The sequence below is a fragment of the Monodelphis domestica genome, chromosome 1 (assembly GCF_027887165.1).
Source record: "Monodelphis domestica isolate mMonDom1 chromosome 1, mMonDom1.pri, whole genome shotgun sequence".
Classification (NCBI taxonomy): Eukaryota; Metazoa; Chordata; class Mammalia; order Didelphimorphia; family Didelphidae; genus Monodelphis; species Monodelphis domestica.
This window is the reverse complement of record NC_077227.1, coordinates 588,594,827-588,616,557: the sequence shown is the minus strand read 5'-3', so window position 1 is coordinate 588,616,557 and position 21,731 is coordinate 588,594,827. Positions and strand designations below refer to the sequence as shown.

The 21,731-nt window shown below is 38.7% G+C and overlaps 1 protein-coding gene across 7 annotated transcripts in view; it reads right to left on the bottom strand.

Annotated features, from left to right (window-relative positions):
• CSGALNACT1 (chondroitin sulfate N-acetylgalactosaminyltransferase 1) overlaps positions 1-21,731 on the bottom strand; it is a 455,619-nt gene that overhangs the window by 93,562 nt on the left and 340,326 nt on the right. For all 7 annotated transcript variants that reach the window (XM_007476430.2, XM_056813639.1, XM_007476427.2 and 4 more), the window contains one exon: positions 7,739-8,665. In XM_007476430.2, coding sequence (XP_007476492.1) covers positions 7,739-8,357 — 619 coding nt within the window. In that variant the 5' untranslated portion in view covers positions 8,358-8,665. The remainder of the gene's footprint in view (positions 1-7,738; positions 8,666-21,731) is intronic.

Here is a 21,731-nt window from a genome sequence, read left to right as displayed (position 1 = left end):
GGCAATGGGGGTCAAGTGACTTGCCCAGGGTCACACAGCTGGGAAGTATCTGAGGCCAGATTTGAATCTAGGACCTCCCGTCTCTAGGCCTGGCTCACAATCCACTGAGCTACCCAGCTACCCCACAGAAGTAAGTTCTTCACTAATCCCTTGAGAGTCTTATGTGAAAAAAGATGAAAAATCTATAGGAAGAGAACTCCATGAAAGCCTAGGCCTAAGCCCCCCAACACTACTGAATGTATAGCCTCTGCTTTAAAATCCCAAAGGACAGAGATTTTGATACATCTCTATGGATGTCATCCTAAATTTTAACACATTAGCCTAATTCACACAGCTTCATTTCCTTCCCCTTTCTCAATAAACACCAAAGGTAGCCTATTACTTCCAGAATCAATCATCTGAAGAAATACACAAATACATAAAAATATGCAGTAAGTGCTTTATAAATGCTTTATCTATCTAAACTCTTCTGATTGGCATTTAAAGCACCCCATATATTGGCTTCTTCCTCCCTTTCCAATCTTCTTAAACTTTCCTCTCCTCCATGAAATCTGTGAAGAAGCTATACTGACATCGTCCTTGAACATGACTCTCCATCTACCACCTGCCTCCTGCCTAGAATGTTCTCTCCCCTCACTTCTACTATTTGGTTTCCTTAGCTGTTTCCATGGGCCACTATCTGCAGGTCTTTCCAGATCGCCCTTGCTGCTAGTGCCTTCCCCTCTCGATTATCTCTATCCACTTTGTGTGTGTGTGTGTGTGAGTACATATGTGTGCCTATATGTGTATGTATGTATGGAGAGATATATGGAAATATATATAACTAGTCTAGTTACATGTTGGGTCTCCAATAAGAAATGTAAATAAACCTTGTAATGGCAATCATTGTTTTTGTCTTTCTCTGTATACTTCCTGGACCTAGCCCAGTGTCTGGCACAAAATAAGTGCCTAATATATGCTTGCTTCTTGATTGTAAAACTCTAAAGACAAGATGATCTGTATAATAAATAATCATTTACGTTCTTTTACCATCACTCAGACATTTACAAGTTCATTGCTCCAAATTCCATATTGATTTTAGGCTGAAAATGTCTCTCCTTCCTGTCCCCATTTACTGACTGCTGCTTTTGGCTGGGGTAGGGCTTCAGGACTGAGACAGGATGTTTCACATCCAAGCTTGAGTTTAACCAAAGTTCATCTGCAGGGGAGATATGGCTAGGAAGGTGCTAAGTGAGAGGTACCAAGGAAGGAGCAGAATAGCTTGTTCCCCAAGTCTAAGCCAGAATCTTCAGCCAGAATGCAACCAGTACAATTCAGAAGACACTTCAGTGCCAAGAGATAGGAGAAGAATCCATTTACCAGGTTACAGTCAAGGAAGAAGAGGCTAAAGGGGAGTATGTCGCACATGGAACAGTAGGAAAAGATGCTTGTTTGCTCCTAGGATTTCTGGGAACCATCTGCTCTTCAAGTTCATCTCACCTATACAGGGCTAACAAGCCTCCGTTAGCACCGACATGGTGCCAGGATAAAAAAAATGGGAGGTTTGGCAATATCTCCCAGTAATATAGATGTTGGCCTCACAAATATGCAAGTCATTTCACAGAAGTGAAAATGACTAAATGAACAGTCATCCAGTACCTCTTCCCAGAGATATTTATTATAGAAACAGCAAGGCAGAGAAGAAAACAGTGACTCAGAATCAAGAGAGACTGAGGTTTGAATGCTGTCTCTGATACTTAACAACTTAGCGATTTAGTCAGTTAACAAGTATGGATTAAGATCTTACAATGTACAGTACAGGTACTATACTAAATACGGAAGATACAAAGGCAGAAAACAGCTCCTGCCCTTAAGGGGCTTATATTCTTACTGGGGCAGGGGGGATACAGGCAATTAACTAAGGACTCGTTAGGTATCAACAGAGTAATCTGAGAGGGTTAAGTACTAGTACATGGGAGACTGGAAAGTCTTCCTACAGAAGGTAGGATTTAAGTTGTCTTGAAAAAAACCAATGGAACTGAGGCAAGAGATGGAATGTCGAGCTCAAGGAACAGCAAGTAGGTCCAGGTAGCTAGATGGCATAATGCTTGGAGGGGAGTAAATATAAGAGTCAAATTAATAAAGAATTTTAGATGCCAGACAGAAGTGTTTATATTTGATCCTGGAGTACTAAGGAATCATTGGAGTTCAATGATATATATATAGATATAGATATAGATAGATAGATAGATAGATAGATAGATAGATAGATAGATAGATAGATATAGATATAGATATTAGATATTAGATATAGATATATATCCTTAAGAAAAATCACCTTGGTTTCAGAGTCAGGGATGAATTAAGATAGGGGAATGACTAGGAACAGAGAAAGCAATTAGAAACGTATTGCAGTAACCTAGGCAAGAGAGAATAAGGGCTTTCAATTAGGGTTATGGCTGTATGAGTGGAGAGAAAAAGACAAATAAGAGATTTTCTGAAGATTTGAGAATGAAGTGGATATGGAGCATGAGAGACAGTGGGGAGTCAAGGATGACATTAAAGTTGGGAGTCTGGGTGACTGGAAGGGTGGTGGTATCCTTAAAAGCAATAGAAAAGTCCAGAAGAGCAAGGATTTAGGGAAAAATATATGAGTTCTATTTTGAATATGATGAATTTCAGTTGTCTATGGCACATTTAATTTGAGATGTCCAAAAGACAAATGCTAATGCACTTTTTTTCAGAAGAGAGACTACAAAGGGTAGCCAAAAAACAATAGCTTTTTGCTCTTTCACCTTTCTGTTAATCTATCCCTGAAGCTATGGTTGCTTAAGGGGCAAAAACAAGATAAAACAAAACACGAGCATAAATTAAACCTACCATGTTGAAGGTTGCCCAAGTGTTGCAGACTATTACCAAAGTTATGAAGTTACTGACTGTATCTTCCCAAATCCATTCCAATTTTCCCAAATCCTCTTTCCTCCTTCATGTTGGTGTCCCTCTTCCTGATCTTTCTCAGGTAAGTGCTCAGTGGCCAAGAGTCCTTCCCCCTCTTCCCTACCAAAACATGGACTCAGGAAAATCTCTGACATGAGGTGAATATATAGATCTTGGAATCATCTAAATAGAGATGATAATTGAGCACATAGGAAGTAATGAGATTACCAAGTGAGACAATATAAATTTAAAAAAAGAAGAAGGTCCAGGACAAAGCCTAGGGGAATATCCATGGTTAGTTGTTGTGATGTAGACATTTGCTAAGAAGGATTGACCAAAACATTTAAGAGAGTAAGGAGAAAAGAGTATCCTGAATAACTAGAAAGAAAATAGAATCTAGGAAAAGTCATCAACAGTGTCATTTGTAGAAGAGGTGAAGAAGTAAAGGCCATTATTTGCAATTGAATGCTGAGATTAAAGGTCAGATTGTAGAAGTTTATAAGAGACAGAAGATAAAGGAAGTAGAGACATCGATTATAGGAAGTTTTCTAAAAGTATTTGTCTGGATGTCAAGAGGTTTGTCTTTGCAAAGAGAAACTACGCAAGAAAAAGATGATGATGAAAGTTGGCTGAATACTATGAGATGAGGAACCAAGAGTAGCTCTTGGTGAATAGTCTGTATGGGTATTTTTAAGTTAAATATTAATCAAATCCCTCAGCTGAGAGGGTAGAAGAAGGGGTCCCAGGTTAGGCTTAAGAAGAAGAGATCTGAAATGGGCTCAGTAAGGGCTAAAGTCAGGATTAAAATCCAGGTTTTCTGACTACAAGTCTAGCACTAAAACAACTCTTCTATTACCACCACTACCACCACCACAACTAATAGTAAACTCACTTTTTATTTTGTGCTTTAAGTTTCCCAAAACACTTTTTTCCAACAACTTTATAAAAGTAGGTCATAAATATTACTCTATTCTACAAATAAAGGAGCTAATGCTCAGATAGGTTAAGCTTTGGAACTCAGGGTTCCACTGGTACTAAATGTGAGAGGCTGAATTTGAACTCAGGGCTTGTGGCTCATAATCCAGGATTTTTATTATCATCCTCTTCTTTCTACCTCTACTTTAAAAAATAGGAAAAGAAATGTAATTTTAAAAAATGAAATTCAAAAGTTTATTGCCCTTCTCTGTTTTGTGCATCTATTCTTTCGTTTGCACAAAGGACCCAAGTTAAGGTATGTATGGTTGTGTATATGCTGAGCTTTTTTCATTATAGTCCAGGTAGGTCTGTTGATAATTGGCTTCCAAATCTGGCAAGAATTCACTACATTCAGAGTGAACCCCCCCCAGCATGTCTGCAACGTAAAAAATGCTGGATTATACATGATTCGGATGGGATTGAGGAGGAGAGAGGTGAATGATGTGCAGGCAATAGAAGTGTGCAAAATAATCAATGGGTTCTTGAGGCAGAGCCTACATGAAAAAGAAAAGTGATTTCAATTTTAAGGTACTCTGTTTGGACTGTACCTTGGGGAGGAAGAAGGAACTAAAGCAATTTCTGCAATAAATATGCCTCTCCATGCCCCAACCCTTTCTTCTCCTTTCAGTACCACTTTATAGCCTTACTATGGTTTAGCTCCATTATTGGAGACTTACCTGAGAACCTCATCATCCCTTATAACATTTCTTCTATAGGGAAATGAGCCCTGAGTATCAAACAACTAATTTACAAAGTGAACTCCAGGAATGCAATCCCAGTTGCCTGAACATGATCTCACAAAAGTATTGTTTGTAAGGAACTTTACTGTCTATGGAATTCTTCCTCTGAAAATGGCATTTCCAATCATTCATTCAATTTACACTTACAGCCCCATTCTATGTAGTGTGGGAAATACAAAGTAATGGAAAACAGTCTCTCTATCCTCAAGGTGATTACATTTTCCCTGGGAATAAATATCCTTCTGCTCACTGTAATACAAACTAGCAGCTGTTCTGAGATCCCTGATTTTTTTCAATCAATCTACATTTATTAAGCACCTACTATGTGCAAAGTACTGTGTCAGGCAACAAGAATGTAAAGAATAGCCAAAGAGCAATGTTTTTAGTTCTCTCCCCTCCGTGTTACCCTACCCTGAAAGTATAGTTGTTTTAGTGACAACAAAACAAAACAAACCATGAACTACTGAAATAAAATCTCCCAGGTGGAAGGTTGCCAGGCTAGATCGGTTAGTGTAGACTTACCTGAACAGCTTGTCACCTCTTATAACATTTCTTCTATAGGGAAATGAGCCCTAAGAATGATGCTATGATATTCCTGAAGTTTGTCCTCTCTTCTCCAAATTCTCCTCTTTCATGTCAGTACTCTGCTTCTGGTCCCTGATCTTTCTCATGTGCCCAGAGACCACCGTTCTCTTCTCCCTTCTTTCTCTAGGAAAATCTGGCCTCAGGAAAGTCTCTGGTGTTGACCACTTATGCTGCAGTTAACTGGTCTGAGTCAGTGTGTTACCTTATTTAAGGTATATCTAATTTTTAAAAATTTTATTTAATTGATTAAGACATTTTTTCCATGATTACATGATTCATGTTCTCTCTCCTCTCCTCCTACCCTGCTCCCATAGCCAACACACATTCTTCTGGGTTTTACATGTGTCCTTGTCTATCTAAAATTCTTAAATGAAAGTTTGGGGCAGGATTTTAACACAAGCTAAAGGAAGTTGAAAAATATAATACTTTAATAGGGGACTAAGCGGATATTCCTTACGTCTCTACAATCACATCCTAACACCTCATCCAGGATTCTCTCCACTATATCACGACTCACACATTCATTCTAAGGTTTAGGTCCTACCCACTTAGAAATTCTTCTAAGTGTTTGGCAAACTCTCCTCCCCATGATGGATCTCCATCTTGAAAGTACTATGCCAGCAAGCTCCAAGACTCACAGCTTTCGTTCAGAAATTTCTGAGAATGAGTCAGACTATTCCAACTTGAAATTGTCCCCACAGAGCAGAGGTTCTGAACCTTTTTTTATGACATGGTTCTCTTTGAGAAGCTAGATGATACAGGGTATAGAGTGCTGGGATTGAAGTCAAAAAGACCCGACTTCAAAACTAGCCTCAGACAACTTTATTAGCTTTGTGACCTTGGGCAAGCCAGTTCACTTGTCTGCCTTGGTTTCCTCAACTATAAAATGGGAATAATAAAAGCACCTCCTCATAGTGTTGTGAGGATCAAATACTATTATATTTGGAAAGTGCTTAAATGCTTGTTTCTTTCTTCCCTTTAGCAATCTGGTGAAACATATGGACCGCCTTCTCAGAATAATGTTTTTAAATGCATAAACTAAAATATATGAGATTACAAAGGAAATCAATTATTGAATAAAGTTATCAAAATATTTTAAATGTAAAACAAGTTTGGGGGCCTCAGCTTAAAAGCCACAAACTTAAAGCTTTGCTGACTACCATTGGCTAATATAGCCACCAACAATCTGTTTCTCTTACCAGAGAGCTGAAACAGATTATAAATTGTCTAAACACTTTAATCATCATCAAGAGAACTCGGATGTACGACTTGTTACAAAGAAATACTAATGAAATTACCTACATATCATTTGTTTGTCAATATCTCGCTTCAGTGACAATACAAAAGTCACTCCATTTTTGCCTCAGTATTTTGATGAATGCCATCAAGTAATTAATTGTGTACATGGCAGTCACTTGTTCTATTTGATGGATGAATGCACAATACAAAATGCTCACACATATGAAGGCATGTAATTTAAATGACGGTAAACAGCTGTTCTCCTTCTGAAGAGGACATTGAAATAAATCCATATGAGATAGACAGCAGAAACAACTTCTGGGCCTTCAGATTTGTAATACCAAACTACATTGCCAAAGGAGCTGGAGGGGGGGGGTCACTCACAGCTGTCTTTATGGGGCCACTTGAGCGGAGCCATGCCAGGAATCAGGGAAAAATTAGAAGACCTCAAAATCTCTTTCGATGTTTGGGTCATTTTGAGCTAGAAACAATTTGAACCCTAATAAGAAATAGATGACATGTCTTGTTTGCATGCTGCCTTCCCCATTAGATCACAAGCTCCTTCAGAACAAAACTATCTTTTGCTTCTTTTTTTGCATTCTCAGCTCTTAGTATAGTGCCTTGCACATAGTAGATGCTGAATAAATGTTGACTGATTGATGGACAGAGAATTCTAGGTGAACATAGGTGAGCATGGGACGCAGCTTTCCCTTTTTATTTACCACCCTTGGGAACAGAACAACCCTTTGTGGTTATAAGGATCAAATGGGCTGTTTCCATCATAAATCTCTACCATAATAAGGGGCTGACCAAAAGACCCCAGCACGCGGTAAAGATGGATTCTGCCAGCCAGGGCTCCATGAAACTAAAATACGATAACAAGACACATGAAGATAGTTTAATCATAACCAGACCCAATCTCTATAAGAATTATCTGTGAAATGATACAAAACCATAATTTTCTGTCCATCCTAATATATATTTGAGTTCTAGAGTTTTTTGTTTAATTGTTTAAAAACAATAACAACAACAACTAATGCAAGTTCTTCCTCTTCCTGCCAAGAAACAATTAAATTGTCAACTAGATGACTGTGGTTTCCAGGAGAAAGTTAAGTGCAAACAGATGTTAATGAAAATAAAAACCAGACTGTCCCTTTGGTGGATCTCACATAAAACTTTCTTTAAACCATGCCCACACGTTCTCTCTCCAGTCTTCCACAGTTCTCACCTGCTTGGATTCCCTCCTGCACCCCCCTCCCCTGACTCCCCTGACAGAGACTAACCTTCTATAAAATCAGAGGCTGCATAAGGGCGATGATTTGAGTTGCTCTCCTCTTCAGGGTGGTTCAGAGTCTCAAGAGCCAACTCAATAGCTTCAACCAACTCATCTCGCTTGTCCTTCCTCACGGGCTTCTCCTCTGGGTGTCGCGTGAGACCCATCTCCAGCTGATACACCTTCTGCAAGGTGAAGCTGTCAAAAGGGACCGCTGCATATTCGGTGGCCAGTTTCACACCAGCATGCACCTCAGCCTTATCCACCTGGGAGTGCAAGAACTCTAGGAGGTCCGCCTGGGTTTTCTCCGGATGACCCCCCGAGTCGCCAGAGCGGGACTGTGCATTCTTTAGCTGTTCGCTCCTTTCCTGAAGCTCGTCCTTCAGTTGGGCTATTTGTTTCTTCAGGCTGCTAATGTAACTGCGATGCTGTTCCTCTTGCTCCTGAAGAATAGCCTGGTAGCCTGCTTTCCCAGTGGGGCCATTTGCTCTGGGCAAAGCCAATTGTTCCTCATCACCTTTTGGGGTGCAGGCTAACATGTAGAGGACTGAGACAGCACAACACAAAAGGAGGAGCAAAAGGACCACCCGAGAAATCCAGGCAAGCAGTCCCCGGCGTACCATCATCATTCAAGGACCTGCCATGCGTTCAGTATAAGCAACACCCCCACTGGGGCATCCCACAATGCTGGGGCCCCACAGGAGGACTTCCCTGGGCTAGATCACAGGGAACGTGTATCTGGAGGTGCTTGAGCTTCTTTCATTCATCTCTCATCAATCATTCAATGTCTTCCCTTCAGGCACAGCCAGACAGACCCTCTCCCCTTTGGCTCTGGCTGGGCTGTGAGGCTGAGACAATTAACTGAGCAACCCTTCCTGGTCCTCACATCATCTCTCATCATAGCCTTCTCAGTATAGTGCAGGCGATAAAGGAAGATCTGGAAAGAGACAAATGAGAAAGACCCACGTTACTCAGGAGAACAAGCCATTCTTGCAATACTGAAACTTTGAGAGACTTCCCGAACTCTGTGCCAAAACCAAAATGGCTACAGGAAAGCCAACAAGCCAAAATCCTAATCAAACCAATGAGTTTCACACTTGCACACACACACACACACACACACACACACACACACACACACAGAGTCCAGAAAAAATATGACCAGAGAAGTTCATAAGTAGAAGAGGTCTCAAGATCATTTAGGTCCAACCCAATCCTGGAGAGAAATTCTCTCCACAATATCCCCAACACATGAGTGTCCAATCTTTGCTTAAACATCTTCAAGTGACAGGGAATTTACGACCCACAGCACAATCGATAGTGTTTTCTCTCCTTCTAGGCAGTGGTTAAAAGTGAGCTCTGAATCATCCCAAATATCTTAATGAGGTAAGGAAGCGAGGGTGGAGGTTGAATGAGGCACAGTGCATTCAGGTCCAAGTATTAGAAGGGTAAGAAGACGGAACACTAAGTGTGGATAGCGATATATTTGTATTTCTTTATCTGCACAGGGTGGAAGGAACTGATCTGGCCAAGCTACTACCAACTCTGCTTTGTGACAATAGAAAGGAAAATTCCTTGTGGAGCCTGGTAAGCAAGTGGTGCTGATTGGCAGGAGGGGGTGAGAAAATTCTGAGAGGAAGAAAATGGAAAAAAATAACAGCCATCCTGCCACGGTCTAAGAAAAACCCAAGCAGAGCTCGGCTCCAGGCTTCCTGCAGGATCTCCGTTTTCCAGCTGCTCATTACAGATACACTGGCATACCACAGTGCCTCTCACTAAAAGAGCTATTTTTTAAAAATATATGCTCTGTACCTCAACTCCAAAATGACTGAAATCCAACTCATTCTACAAACTAATCTCTTCTGCATCCCAACATCTATACTCTTCTCAGTCTTTCTGCTCCTCACTACTGTTGAGTCGTTTTTCAGTTGTATTTTATTCTTAAATGTTACCCTCTATAGGGTTTTCTTGGGAAAGATCCTGGTTTGTCATTTCCTTCTCTAGCACATTTTAGGAAACTTGGGCAAATAGGGTTAAATGACTTGCCCAAGACCACCCATACAGTGTTTGAGGTGAGATTTTTAACTCAGGGAGATGAGTCTTCCAGACTTCAAGGCTGGCATTCTATCCACTATGCCACTTAGTTGCCCACCTCCCACTATTACTAATGTCCATCTCTCTTCTCCTTCCTCACTTGTTTTTCCCTTCATCTTCTCAAAGAGGAAAAGAACTACTCTAAGGAAAGGATGTTGGTACTGGGGGATGATGGCAGAGGAAAAATGTGGATACTCTACATCCCTATCTCCGACACACACAAACATACACATATATTTACTGTTTAACATGTTACATTGCTTCCCAAACAAATTGGCCATAGAACCCTTTTGGCATCATGAAATCACAAGAAATAAGGGGGCAAATCAGAGAAATTTTGGAACAAAAGTTAGAAATGAAGCACATTTTAATATGGGGGAAAGCTGTTGTCCATAATAACTATAATTTTAAATTTAGTATTTTAAAGGGGGGAGAATGTTAGCATCATTATATTCCATAGTCCCTCTTTAAACTGTTTGACAGGGGCAGCTGGGTGGCTCAGTGGATTGAGAGCCAGACCCAGAGACGGGAGGTCCTGGGTTCAAATTTTACCTCAGCTACTTCCTAGCTGTGTGACCCTGGGCAAGTCACTTATTAACCCCCATTGCCTAGTTTTTACTATTCTTCTGCCTTGGAATCAAAACCTAGTATTGATTCTAAGATCAAAGGTAAGGATTTTAAAAATAAATAAATAAACTGGCACACCAAGATTATACAGAGAACATTTTGGGCCAGCAGTTTAATGATTATAATACATATATTGATATTTTATAACTATAAGCTACATGGAATTGGATATATTGACAACTATACCTTAAACTAGCTTTAACATCTTCTGCTACACTCTGCTTTATGAGAGGGTAAGATTTATAATTATTCATCAACCTTCATTATAAGATTTTGTGGAAAATTTTATATTCTAATACATCCTTGGTAGCCATCTTTTTACACTCAGAAAATGTCAAACATTTGTAGACCCAGGTACTTTTGGAACTCTTTTTGGTCTCCTTGTAAAACTTAATTCACAAAGGTTAAATGTCTAAATAAAATTAATACTATGGTCAATGTCAGTTCTGTTGTTCATTTCCCCATTTTTTATTTTTAATAGCTTGTTTAAATAATTAAGGATTCAATCATATTTAAAACTCTTACCTTTTGTCTTAGAATCAATACTATATATTGGTTCCAAGGCAGAAGAGCAGTAAGGGCTAGGCAATGGGGGTCAAGTGACTTGCCCAGGGTCACACAGCTAGGAAGTAGCTGAGGCCATATTTAAACCCAGGACCTCATGTCTCTAGGCCTGGTTCTCAATACACTGAGACATCTAGCTGCTCCCTCCTCACACCATTCAATCATTTTAATTGCATTCAGTAACTTTTTTCTCATTATTATTTTTTCTCATCTTTTACAAATTCTGATTTTAAATCTGATTAGCCAATAGTTTCACTGCACACAGATGGCTGAATTAAGGATAATCCTCAGAACAATAATAAATCTTTTCATATCTGCTAAAATAAAACCTATTTCAGTTTTTAGAATATTACTTGCTGTTCTGCATATCTACCAATTCTTTTTTTTTTTAATATATTTTATTTGATCATTTCCAAGCATTATTCGTTAAAGACATAGATCATTTTCTTTTCCTCCCCCCCACCCCCCATAGCCGACGCGTAAGTCCACTGGGCATTAGATGTTTTCTTGATTTGAACCCATTGCTTTGTTGATAGTATTTGCATTAGAGTGTTCATTTAAAGTCTATCCTCTGTCATGTCCCCTCAACCTCTGTATTCAGGCAGTTGCTTTTTCTCGGTGTTTCCACTCCCATAGTTTATCCTTTGCTTATGAATGGTGTTTTTTTTCTCCTGGATCCCTGCAAGTTGTTCAGGGACATTACACCGCCCCTAATGTAGAAGTCCATTACGTTCGATTATACCACAGTGTATTAGTCTCTGTGTACAATGTTCTCCTGGTTCTGCTCCTCTCGCTCTGCATCACTTCCTGGAGGTTGTTCCAGTCTCCATGGAACTTCTCCACTTTATTATTCCTTTGAGCACAATAGTATTCCATCACCAACATATACCACAGTTTGTTCAGCCATTCCCCAATTGATGGGCATCCCCTCGTTTTCCAGTTTTGGGCCACCACAAAGAGCGCAGCTATGAATATTTTTGTACAAGTCTTTGTGTCCATTATCTCTTTGGGGTACAGACCCAGCAGTGCTATGGCTGGGTCAAAGGGTAGATATTCTTTTGTCGCCCTTTGGGCATATATCTACCAATTCTTAAAAAGAAAATATCCACAACAGAGAAACATGAGGTTTCTGTATAATCTACAACTCTTTATAATCTTATTGCTTTTTCCTGATCCATGTGGTCCCTTATATTTCTCTCTATCTTTATATTTTCCCATCAATTGCACTGAAGTCAAAATATCACAAAATATCTTGATTTAAATTGAAGGGTCTTAGCAATTACTTTGCGACTTTGTCTTTAGTAATTAATGTTGGTGCATACAAGTCTTTTTATTTTCAAGATGATCTTTTTGTAAAGAAGTACTTGCTCACTAGAACAGCAATATGTGATGACCAAATGGCTCATAAAATTCTACCTTTTCTAATGTCAGAGATAGAAGTTGATAAAATCCATCCCACCAACTCATTTCTTTGCATCTTCAAGGAGTACCAGTGAGCCCTCCTTCTATTCTTCTGCAACTTCCCAAACTTTTCTGGTTTTGTTTATGCCAAGAATATCACAGTTGATAAGAATCAGCTCCTATACCAATATACCCACATCACTGATCTCCAGAAAACATTCTCATATTTAGAATACCAACAATCAAACTTCAGTTTGTTGACTGTCTAAAAAGAATAGCAAAATCATCTTAAGGGTATTCAAACATGAAAACTGGAGGAAGACAACAAACAGAAGGAAGATGGAAAAGATTTGCAAAAAGTCATTTTAATAAAATTTTCTATACAAAAAATAGTGGAATTATCACGTTTAGATTTCACCTTGCCCAATAGCCACCAAGAGTCACAACAGGTAAATCATAAAGTGAAGATATATACACTTTAAAATAGGTGTTTGCTGCTATGATGGAAAAGGTACAGAAGAGTCCAAGTCAAAGAAAGATTCTACATGAATAAGGAAGTCCTTTTTGGATGTTCTTGTTTATGGATGGCTTTGTATTGGTTAAATAAAGCCCTTGGGCAGTGATGGCAAACCTTTTAAAGACCAAATGCCCAAACTGCAACCCTCATACTACATGTGAGTCCCCCATTCACACCTTTACCTGAGGCAGAGGAGGGAGGAAGCACTCCCACTGGACTGCTAGATAGAGGGGTGGGTCATCTGATAAATGTGCTTAGGTACTCATAGAGAAAGGGAAGGAAACAGCCTCCTTTGACATGTGTGCCACAGGTTTGCCAACATGGCCCTAGGACAATACAGAATTTCCAAGAAAAAAATTTATAATCATTTATAGGAGTTTGGTTTGCCCATCCTTATAGGAAAAGTCAAGTAACTGAAAATTCAATATATATTTAGATGCCTAGTACCTCAATGAGAAGCATATCTAGGAAAGACAATATAGATGGACAATGAGGTAGAACCACAGGTGAAAAAGTAGAAGAGAGTTGTATTGCTTTCAAGAAACTGAAAAGCTCTTTTATTGACTCCAAACTTTGAATGAAACAAAGACACAACTTTTCAAAACTCACATGTTTCTAGCAGTGATATATGGCAGCAAGTTCAAGATGATTATCACATACCATAAACCTAGATGTCATTTTTTTAAATCTCTACTTTCTGCCTTAGAATCAGTACTAAGTATTGGTTCCAAGGCAGAATAAAGATAAAAGCTAGGCAACTGGAATTGGAATTGTTGGGGAGTGTCTGTGATCAGATTTGAACCTAGGACTTCACATCTTCAGGTCTGACTCTCTATCCACTGAGACACCCAGCTGCCCCTAGATATTATTTTAAAATAAAATTAATAGAATTTTAGAGTTGGAATGGTTGTCAGAGATTGAGTTTAATCCATTTCTGAATTGGAATACCCTATCTTTATATCCTTGATAAGTGGTCAATTAAACTCTACTTAAAGACCTCCAATAAGATTTAACCACACCTCTTCCATCATAGATTTATGAGATTGATTTTTTTTAATGCAAATATATCATCCTCATTCAACTTTATCTTAATAATTACTGACTATCAAAATTATTTTGGACTATAATTATTAAATATATTAGTTGTCTCTTTTGGAGCATGCCTAGCCTTTTTCTAAGTCTTTCATGAAGGCAATGACTAGCCCAGGATTAAGAAAAGATCCCTGGCCCTACATCAGAAACCTCCCTCTGATTTGGCATCACCCATTAAAGGCCATTCACTGGCTTCATTCAGTTTCTTTCAAATCTACCTAACTATATTATCATTTAACTCATTTTTCTCCATCATATCCACAAAGACTATATGATTTGGCTGAACACTTGACTGAAATCTAATTCATCCGTTTACAGAATTATTGACAATAATCTTGTCAGAAAAGGAAATAAGGCTGATCTGGCATGACTTGTTCATAATGATGTTTGTGATCACCACTGTCACTCAAGTATACCAAGAATTTCCAAGTATTACCTTCTTGGCTTTCTTAGAAAGCTTCATAATCTAACAGCCTCCATTGTATTTTTTTTTTTGCATCTTCAATACACCATGTTCTCTGGTCCTCCTAAGCAGATCCACCTACTCTTACTTAAGAGATGTGCCTCCAACACAGACAGTTCAGTATTTCAAATAGTTTCTCTGGTTTTTTTTTTACTATAACACTTAAAATTCTCTCCAAACTTTTCCTTGGCTTAAGGACTCTATCAACCATAATTTAAAACAATACACAGTTATTAGAAGTCTAATCTGAAAGCACATATTTAACCCTGGGAGCTTTTTCTGCTGCAGGGAAATCTTGGGCTTCATATAATTACTATAATTCTGTGATTAAAAACAGCTCCGATTTGGTACTCAGGCACCTCACTGTTTTTAATGAAGTCTCTCAGATGAACTCATTATATCAACGTATTAAATTGCCAGTAAAGGCATGTTATTGCTTATGTTTCCACTTTGATTTAAATAAGTTATAACTAAAGACAATAGAAAATTACAAAAGAAAACAAAACTTTAAAAGAGGAACCTTAAAAACAATTTATTCCCGGACTGTTAAAACTTTAGACCCATAAATTTAAGAGTTCTTTCTGCAATATCAAATGGCTCATGGTAACAAATGACCCTATAGCAGTGATGGCAAAACCTATGGCATAGGTGCCAAAGATGGCACCCAGAGCACTCTCTGTGGGCATGTGACTGCCCTCCCAGCCCACTCCAAGTTCTTTACTAGAAATGCAGAGGGACTCAGGAGGAGCTATTCCCTTCCGCTTCTCCACATTTTTTTCACATCACCCACCCTCTTCCCAGTAGCCCAATGGGAATACTTTCCCCCTCCCCTGTGAGGGATAATGGGGGGCAGTGCATGGCACAAGGTTGGGAGTGAGCATGGCACTTGGTCTGGGGGGGGGGTAGCACTCCATGTCACAGTTGTGCCTGCTAGCAAGTCCTACATCTCGTCTTGCTAGGACACTTGATCTGTGCCTCGTGATTACCTCTGTTATAGATTCCTTATCACTCAACTCAGATTCAAGAGAGAACAGTCATTTTCAACTCTTCCTTGCCTTCTTGCTGAAGATGAAGCATAACCTTTCCTTAGGTTTCATTGCAGTTTTACTTCTATGGATACTATAGGGAACATGGATGAAGTAAATTCAAAGGAGAAGTTTAGTGAGTCAATCAGTCAGCAAACATTTATTAAGCATTTACTATATGGCAGGCACTGTGCTATGCACAGAGTATGCAAAGAAAAAGAAAAGCAGTCCTTACCCTCAACAAAGCCATATTCCAAAGTAAATAAGATGTGTGTGTGTGTATAATATGCATAATATATAAGAAAAAATTATATATATAATATATATACATATATATATAAAAGAAAATGTAGTCTCAGAGGAGAAAGATGGGGGAATTGCAGAAGGAGGAGCCTGATCAGAGGCTTGAAACAAGCCACAGAAGCCAAGAGCTAGAGATGAGGAGCACTCCCGGCACTTCAGACAGAGAGCAAAAAAAAGCATGGAGTAGGAAATTAGAGTGTTACATCAGAGGAAAAGAAAGTAGGTCAATGTAGCCAGATAATAGAGTAAGTGGAGAAAGATTAAATTAGAGAACTGGAAAACAAGGAAGAAGCCAGATAATGAAGACCTTTAAATACCAAATATTTATATTTGTTACCTGGAGGTAACAGGGAGCCATTGTAGCTCACTGAGCAGAATATGATGAGGAGGAAGATATGACATAGTTGGAATTGTGCTTTAGAAAAATTATCTTCACAGCTCCTCAGGAGAGGAATTTAAATGGAGCGAGATTGGAGGCAGGAAGAGCAACCAGAAGACTACTGCAATCATACAGGTGATACATGATGAGTGTTTGAATTAGGGTTATGACTACATGATGGAAGAGAAGAGGACACAGAAGAGAAATCCTGGGAAGGCAGAAATGACAAGATTTGGCATTGGATTGGATATGAGAGGTGAGACTGAGTAGTCAAGGATCACACCAAGTATGTGGGCTTGGGTTGCTTGGAAGATGGTAATGACCTCAAAAGGAATCGAGAACTATAGAAGAGAGGAGGAAAGATAAAAGTTTTGTTTTAGACCTGTTGAGTTTGAGATGCCTACAGGACATCTAGTTTGAGATCTCTAAGAAGCAGATGGTGATAAGTGTCTACAGCTTAGGTGAGAGACTAGAGCTAGACATATATATATATATATATATATATGTAAAGATATCTCTGTCTAATTATATATGTTTGTGTGAGTATACATATATATGCAGGATGTATATATCCATGAATATGCATACAGATAGATATATCCCTTGGAATGTGTGTGTCTGTGTGTGTGTGTGTGTGTGTGTGTGTGTGTGTGTGTGTGTGTGTATCTTAGCACCATTGGCATAGGGATGATATGAGAACTGAGATCTCCCTGTGAGATTGTAAAGAGTGAAAAAAGGGCACAGGATAGAGCTTTGGGGGATACTTGGGGTTATAGACATGATGTGGAGGAGAAAAGTTTTAAATGGTCTTGAGGGATTTCTGTTCTTCCATGCCAAATAGAACACTAGCTCTTCCTCACATTACTTCCTTCTTGCATCTTGCCTGAGCCCCTTCTGACAGGTCTTATTCTTAGACATTGCACCAGCTCTAACTCACAAAATTGTGGAGCTGATTTGTTAAAGCTGTCTGGCATTTCAACCTTCTGGAATATACTTTTCCAACCCTTAGCTAAAGGTTTGGAAATAGAGAATGTAAAACCAATACCACTCTCCTACAATCTCCCTCATTTTCTTGGAATGAAGTCCAGGCTTCCTTGTGCCTATATTTACTGGCCTTAGACCTGAGGAAGTATCCTTTCCCATCCTGACTTACAGATAATAAGCACAGAAAAAGACAATTACTTCTCTGGCCCTACAAAATATTAATCCTTTGAGGTTCAAAATATATGTTCCCTCATATTGCATCTAAAGACCTCAAGACTCTGGCCCCTGAATGCTCCCATTCTCTCTTACCATCTACCTCCCCAATCTATCACTGTGGGCTCTTTCAAAAAAATTTCCCCCCAGAAAGATTATAGTGACAGCCTCTGTAGAGAGCATTTAAATTTTCTCCTTGATCAAGCTCTTCAGATTTGACATAGAGACCAAGATACTCTATGATCCTTCCCTTTTCAATTCTAGATTCCTCCAGACTTTTCTCCCTGCCCTGGGTTTCCTCCAAAAAAATGATCAGCTCTCCTAGTTCCAACCTAAAGGCTTGTCTATGGTTCCTCTCTTACTACTACAGCTGTTCACGTGTGAAGCTATAGATACATCACTTTGTAACAGTCATCATCCCTTCAAATGTAGTTCAATTAAAAGACTTTTAAAAAGACTATTAAAAGACTTTAAAAAACTGACTCATGTAAGACTCAGGGTGTTTTTCATTCATTTGTTTAGGATGGACAAGGAGAACAAAACAACCCTTTAGGTAAGAAGGAATTTTTTAAGGCAGTGTCTAGAACTATAGAAATCACTACCACAGGAGCTAGTTACATACTTTCCTGTCTTACCAGAGGGAGAAGCACTCATGACAATAAATATGGGTAGCAAATAGCCCCCTGCAGATTTTATTTTTAAATTGTTATTTTTAATGATTCCAGACCTCCTCTATCAAATTCATCATCTCTGGCTCAGTCTGGAGGCTCCTTTCACGGTGGTTTTCAGGTTCTTCAGCACTGATGCATAGGAGGGAGAAAAGGAAGGATGGGAATAGGAACAGGTTTTTACTAAGTACTTACTAAATGTTTTACAAATATTATCTCATTTGAGAAAGAGAAAAAAAATAATTTCTCCAGGTTTATGGCTGCCATATATTGGACAAAGTAGGGTCAGGTCTGAATAAAATGAGTTAAAGAGAAGAGAGAGGCAGCTAGGTGGCACATTGGATACAATACTTGGACTGAAGTCAGGAAGACTAGAATTCAGATCCAGCCTCAGGCACTTACTAATAACTGTGCAACCCTGGGCAAGTTACTTAACATCTGTTCACCTCAGTTTCCTTATATATAAAATGAGCTAAAGGAGGAAATGACAAACCGTGCCAGTAACTTTGTCAAGAAAATCCCAAATGGGGTCACAAAGGGCAAGATATGACTAAAACCAATCAAACAATAAAAAGAGAAGAAAAGGCAGCAGAATCCACTGTAAGTCCTAGGGTCTTCAACATTTTCAGTCGAGGATTAGGGAAACATATTCCAAAATTCCAAAATACCAAATTGCCTTAGTAAACCAGATCTACCATATAATGAGGTGAAACCACTCTGGTAGCTGGGAATAGGTCCCTGGCACTTTCCTCTGTTCTGCCATATACTTGTCAAAGAGTTCCTGGTGTAGCCTAATCATACCAAAGATGTATTGCAGAGCCAGAGAGGCATCCTGATACTTCATCCTGCAAAGGTGTTGTTTGAATTAATGAATTAATGTTTATAAAGTATGTCCTATTCTCAGATGGGAAGCACTATATAATTAACCAGCAATATTATGTGTTAAAGATGGCAGTAAAAATATAGCCGTACATGATCAGTGGCACCATGCTACAATTAAAATACTGAGAAAAAGCATACAAAACCCAGAATATCTCCATCAATTCGTGATTGAGCAGATAGGCGAAGAGTAGCAAGGAACCAGTAACAACAAATAATGCTCTCAATCCTGTGGGAAATGGCAAATCTTTTCTAATAGACATATTAGTACTTTCTACTCATTCCATCTTTTACTGTGTCCCTTACCCATCCCTGCCTGAGAGGATATAAAAACTGTATGTGACTCCTTAACTTGTTTCAATCATTTTGCCTTTACTAAGTCTCTCCAGATCTAAATTTTTAAAATCTTCATACACTATTAAAACCCCATTACATTATTAACTGCTTTCTTCCTGCTTTCCTCTGACCCATAAGTGAATCTTGATTCTAAACCATGTGAGGCAGCTCAGAATTGTGAGAAGAATGTTGGATTCAGAATCGGAAAGACTTCAGTTTAAATTCCATCTCTAATTATTACTATCTTTATGACCTTGGAAATGTCCTTAAAGCTCTCAGCCTTGTTTTCCTCGTCTATAAAATGGATGTCATTGTTTCCATTACTTCATGGGACTGTAGTAGGGAATAAATAGGCTGCATATTGGTGCTGTATACTGAGATCCATTCTTAATTTCATTGTGGTATCATATCTCACCCAGGCCACAGAAGGTGGTACCCAAGGCCAATGGCTTCACCACCATTCTGCCAGTGTAAATGCTCCAGAATGGCAAGAGAAGATGCTTCATGACTTCTCCCCAAGGTATACTACAATACCAGATTCATTGCATGGGCCTCTTCTGAAATATTAACAATAATAAAAATAATAAAGGGAAATAATAATATATACAGTGCTTACTAAGTGCCAGGCACTGTATTGGATGCTTTGCAAACATAGGCTCCTTTGATGCTCATAATTTTTCAAGGTCAGTACTATTATTATCCACATTTTACCATTGAGGAAAAAACAAAGTACAAGTAACTTGCCCAAGGTCACATAGCTAGTGTCTGAGGCTAGATTTAAACTCTTGTAATATCAACAGCTAATGTTCATATAGAGCCTTTAGATTAGGTCACAACCCTAAAATTATCCTTACATCACTGGGCAGCAAAGGAATGCAAAATTTCAGAACTGAATTGTATCAAGAAGGGCTAACAGAAGGCACCACAGTCAAGAACTGTGAAGTCTGGTAGAAGTTTTATATAGGAAAATAGTACTTTGTCTTTCTCTATCAGACATTTGTTGTCTCAGGCTTCCAAAGTTCTAAACTGGTAATAAAGTGGTCTTGCTTTATAGTATGGATAAGCTGTATGAGCCTAGACACGTTACTTAACTGTTTGGCTCCATTTCCTCATTTATAAAAAGAGCTAGCAAAGGAAAAGGCAAACCACTCCAGTATCTTTGCAAATGAATAAATAAATAAAACCCATATGCAATCATGAAGAGATGGACAAGACTGAAAATTAGAGAACAACAACAAAAATGTTTTCACTCCTGATTCCAACCCTCCACTTTCTCACAGACACCTTCTCCTCCTGAAGATACCTCCAACCCTGTTTGTTCTGATGCGCAAGTCCCTGACCTGGACCACCATTGCATGAAGTACCCAGGAGATAGTCACTTTACTCTGAGCTCCCCTCTTCACTCTTCAGATTTTTACAACTACTTTAGAGCAGCAGGGAATCTTCCCTCAACCTCTATGCCCTTCCCCAATTTTCCAGTTCCTTTTTCTGCATTGTCTTTTGATTACCACAGTGCTGGGCATATAATAAACACTTAATAAATGCTTGATTTTATTCTGTCTGTATACATCTATCTATCTATCTATCTATCTATCTATCTATCTATCTATCTATCTATCTATCTTTCCGTCCGTCTATCCGTCCATCCATCCGTCTATCCGTCCATCCATCTATCTATCTATCTATCTATCTATCTATCTATCTATCTATCTATCTATCTATCTATCTATCTATCTATTGAAGCAGGCTGGGCAGTCAGTAAAGGCTCTGAATTTAAAAAGGAGATCCCTCCAGAAATAGTAGAGGTTTAACAGCAAACACTGTGTATTGAAAGACCAAAATAAATTCCTGAGTGTGATTATTCTCTACATCCCAGGTTGTGGGTAGTTTATATCTTTAATGTTAAAAGAGTAAACAGGTGAGGCAGAGCACAGAATCTGGGGAAGGATTATATAGGACTATTGGGGGGATGTGTTTTATTGATGCATCTTGTCTTTACAAAACAAATCACTTTTCATGAACCTAACTTTGTGAAAAAGGAAAACAATTAAATAAAAATATAGGATACAATAACTAAGTTTGACAATGTATATATTATTCTATCCTAGTAGCACCACCCCCAAATCTGTGAATAGGTCTGATGGGATGGAAGAGATATGTTTCTTTATCTGTACTCTAGAACCTGCATTGATTTTTTAATAATTCAGTCACTGTGGGTCTTTTTCTTTACATTTCTTTATTTTATTCTAGGACAGTTCGCAATTTTCAAATTTTCCTATATTTTTCTAAATTTCACATACACATCATTTTTATTAACTGTGAATATTCCATAATACTCACATACCCCTGTTGCATAGCCTTCTTCAGTTATTGGACATCCCTTTTGTTCCTGGTTCAAAGAATGATGCTATTAAGTTTCTGTTTTTTACTTAGTTGGAGTATTCATCAAGTAGTTGGA